The 1907-nt window shown below is 34.4% G+C and overlaps 1 protein-coding gene across 1 annotated transcript; it reads right to left on the bottom strand.

Moving 5' to 3' along the window:
* Nucleotides 1-1328: 1328 nt before the first annotated feature.
* Nucleotides 1329-1895, bottom strand: LOC21383884 (probable disease resistance protein At1g61300). Its single transcript, XM_010107151.1, has one exon. The coding sequence runs from the start codon at nt 1893-1895 to the stop codon at nt 1329-1331; it is 567 nt and encodes a 188-aa protein (XP_010105453.1).
* Between the last annotated feature and the right edge of the window lie 12 nt (nt 1896-1907).

Genomic DNA, 1907 nt, shown 5'->3' with positions numbered 1-1907 from the left:
TTTTTTTTTTTTAATCTTTAGTAGTTCTTTCTGAACCCTTTTCTCAGCTAGCCTTCAAAATGTACACAACAAAAGAGTGTAGTGCATCAGGTGAAGAACCTCGTGCTTCGTCGTCCGGTGATAGTTTCCTAATCGAATTTTGTTTTAATATTTAGGATGATTATGTCACTCTTCTGCAATAAGAAAGGAAAACACCTTGTTGTCTTAATAGGTTATAATGATGAAGAATGTCCAACACACTGGATCGCACACAACAGTCATGGTCGTAATTGGCACGACACGATCGTAATTGGCGCGACATAGGATGCATGAAGATTTTGATGGTTGATGACAAAAACCCAATTCACTGTTGTATTGACTTGGGGCTGAATTTCGTTAAAGTGAATCCTTTACCAGATTCAGTGTTGAAAGCTATACACAATGAGTGAGATAAATTTAGCACTATTAGTGTGGTTTTTTTGTAAAGAGATTACATGAGAACTAAAAATGATGTACTAAAAAGTTCTGTTTAGAATTTTGCTTTGGATTTTGACAGCATAATTCATCTTATTAGCTCATATATCAAATATCATTATTTGTAATTTGAGATGTCTGCAACTTTAAGTAAACGACATTCTTTTAGAAAACTTTTTAAGCAAATGACAAGAGAAAATATTGCATGCATATTGCAAGTAATGGCTATTTAAATTTATGAGACATTCACTGCTTGTTATTAAGGAGCTAATTTAACTTCTTTCTTTTGAGTGAGTTTGATTCTTTAGATATATTGCCAGCTTGACCAACAAAGCTGCTAAACATTTGGATCTCTTAACTTCTTGTTTCATATGACATTTACAGAGCTGAAAGGTTCTAAGATTGTATAAATTAATACATAAAACTCGACCAAATTAAAACTTTCAATAATATGGTTAATGTATCGGTTATTAGGGCTCTGTTTTTCTCTTTTAACTGATTATAAATAAGGTAGACACTCAATAAATATATCATGTTCTCCATATTTAGCTGAAGATTTTAGCAGAGATTATTAGCCACCTTAAGATAGCTACTCATAAATGAAACATCACATGGAAGATACTCCTGGCTATAATTAGCCACAATTAAATAGTGACGGCTTAATTTGATTAACCAAATCTTTGATTAACACATACTTGAATAAACACGGAGAACTACATTAGAACTAAAATAGTGAAGGCTGTTTACAAACAGCTCCACTACCATCCGAGAAGAAATGGGAATTGGTAATGCTTTGGCTCTATCCAACAATAGAAAGCAACTTGTGACCTTGTTTACTTCAAATGTCGTTCACACTCTTGTACTATTGTTTTGTATTAGTTGGCAGACCTTTTTAGTTGTGTCAAGACATCCTTCCAAACAAACAACCTTTTATTTTTCAATTCAGATGCAACTTTTGCAATAGTAGCCGGTATTCCTCCACATTTCTCAATAATCTGAGTTGCCAAATCTCGAAAATCCGATTTTTCTGTCCAATCACCCACCATTTTCTTAAACAAACTTATTGCTTCATCATCAGTTAAAGGTCCAACTTGAAAATTCTTCTCAGCCTCCATATCATTGCATAACACATTCTGAAATCTAGAGATTAGCAATATCTTGCATTCCTTCTGAGCATCCCCAAAAGACATTCCAACCTCATTCAATTCAAGATTCTCCCAAATGTCATCCAAAATTATGAGTATCTTCTTTTCTTGCCTCAATCGAAATTGTAGCCGGTTTGCTCTTATAGGTACACTTTTCTCGCGGAATTTTAAACCAAGCTTCTCTGCAACTTCTTGTTGAATAAGTTCATGGTTAGGAGTTTGAGAAACTGTGGCCGCAACCACCTCACTGAATAACTTTTCATCCATGGCTCGTCTAGCAACTTCTTTCGTGAGCATTGTCTTGCCAAC

Source organism: Morus notabilis, unplaced genomic scaffold (genome assembly GCF_000414095.1).
Source record: "Morus notabilis unplaced genomic scaffold, ASM41409v2 Scaffold10838, whole genome shotgun sequence".
NCBI lineage: Eukaryota > Viridiplantae > Streptophyta > Magnoliopsida > Rosales > Moraceae > Morus > Morus notabilis.
Note: the sequence above shows the minus strand (reverse complement) of the source record. Positions and strands in the feature narration are given on the sequence as shown.

Excerpts from the sequence above, each read along its gene's own strand:
- LOC21383884 (XM_010107151.1), bottom strand. The coding sequence starts at position 1,895 with ATGCTCACGAAAGAAGTTGCTAGACGAGCCATGGATGAAAAGTTATTC.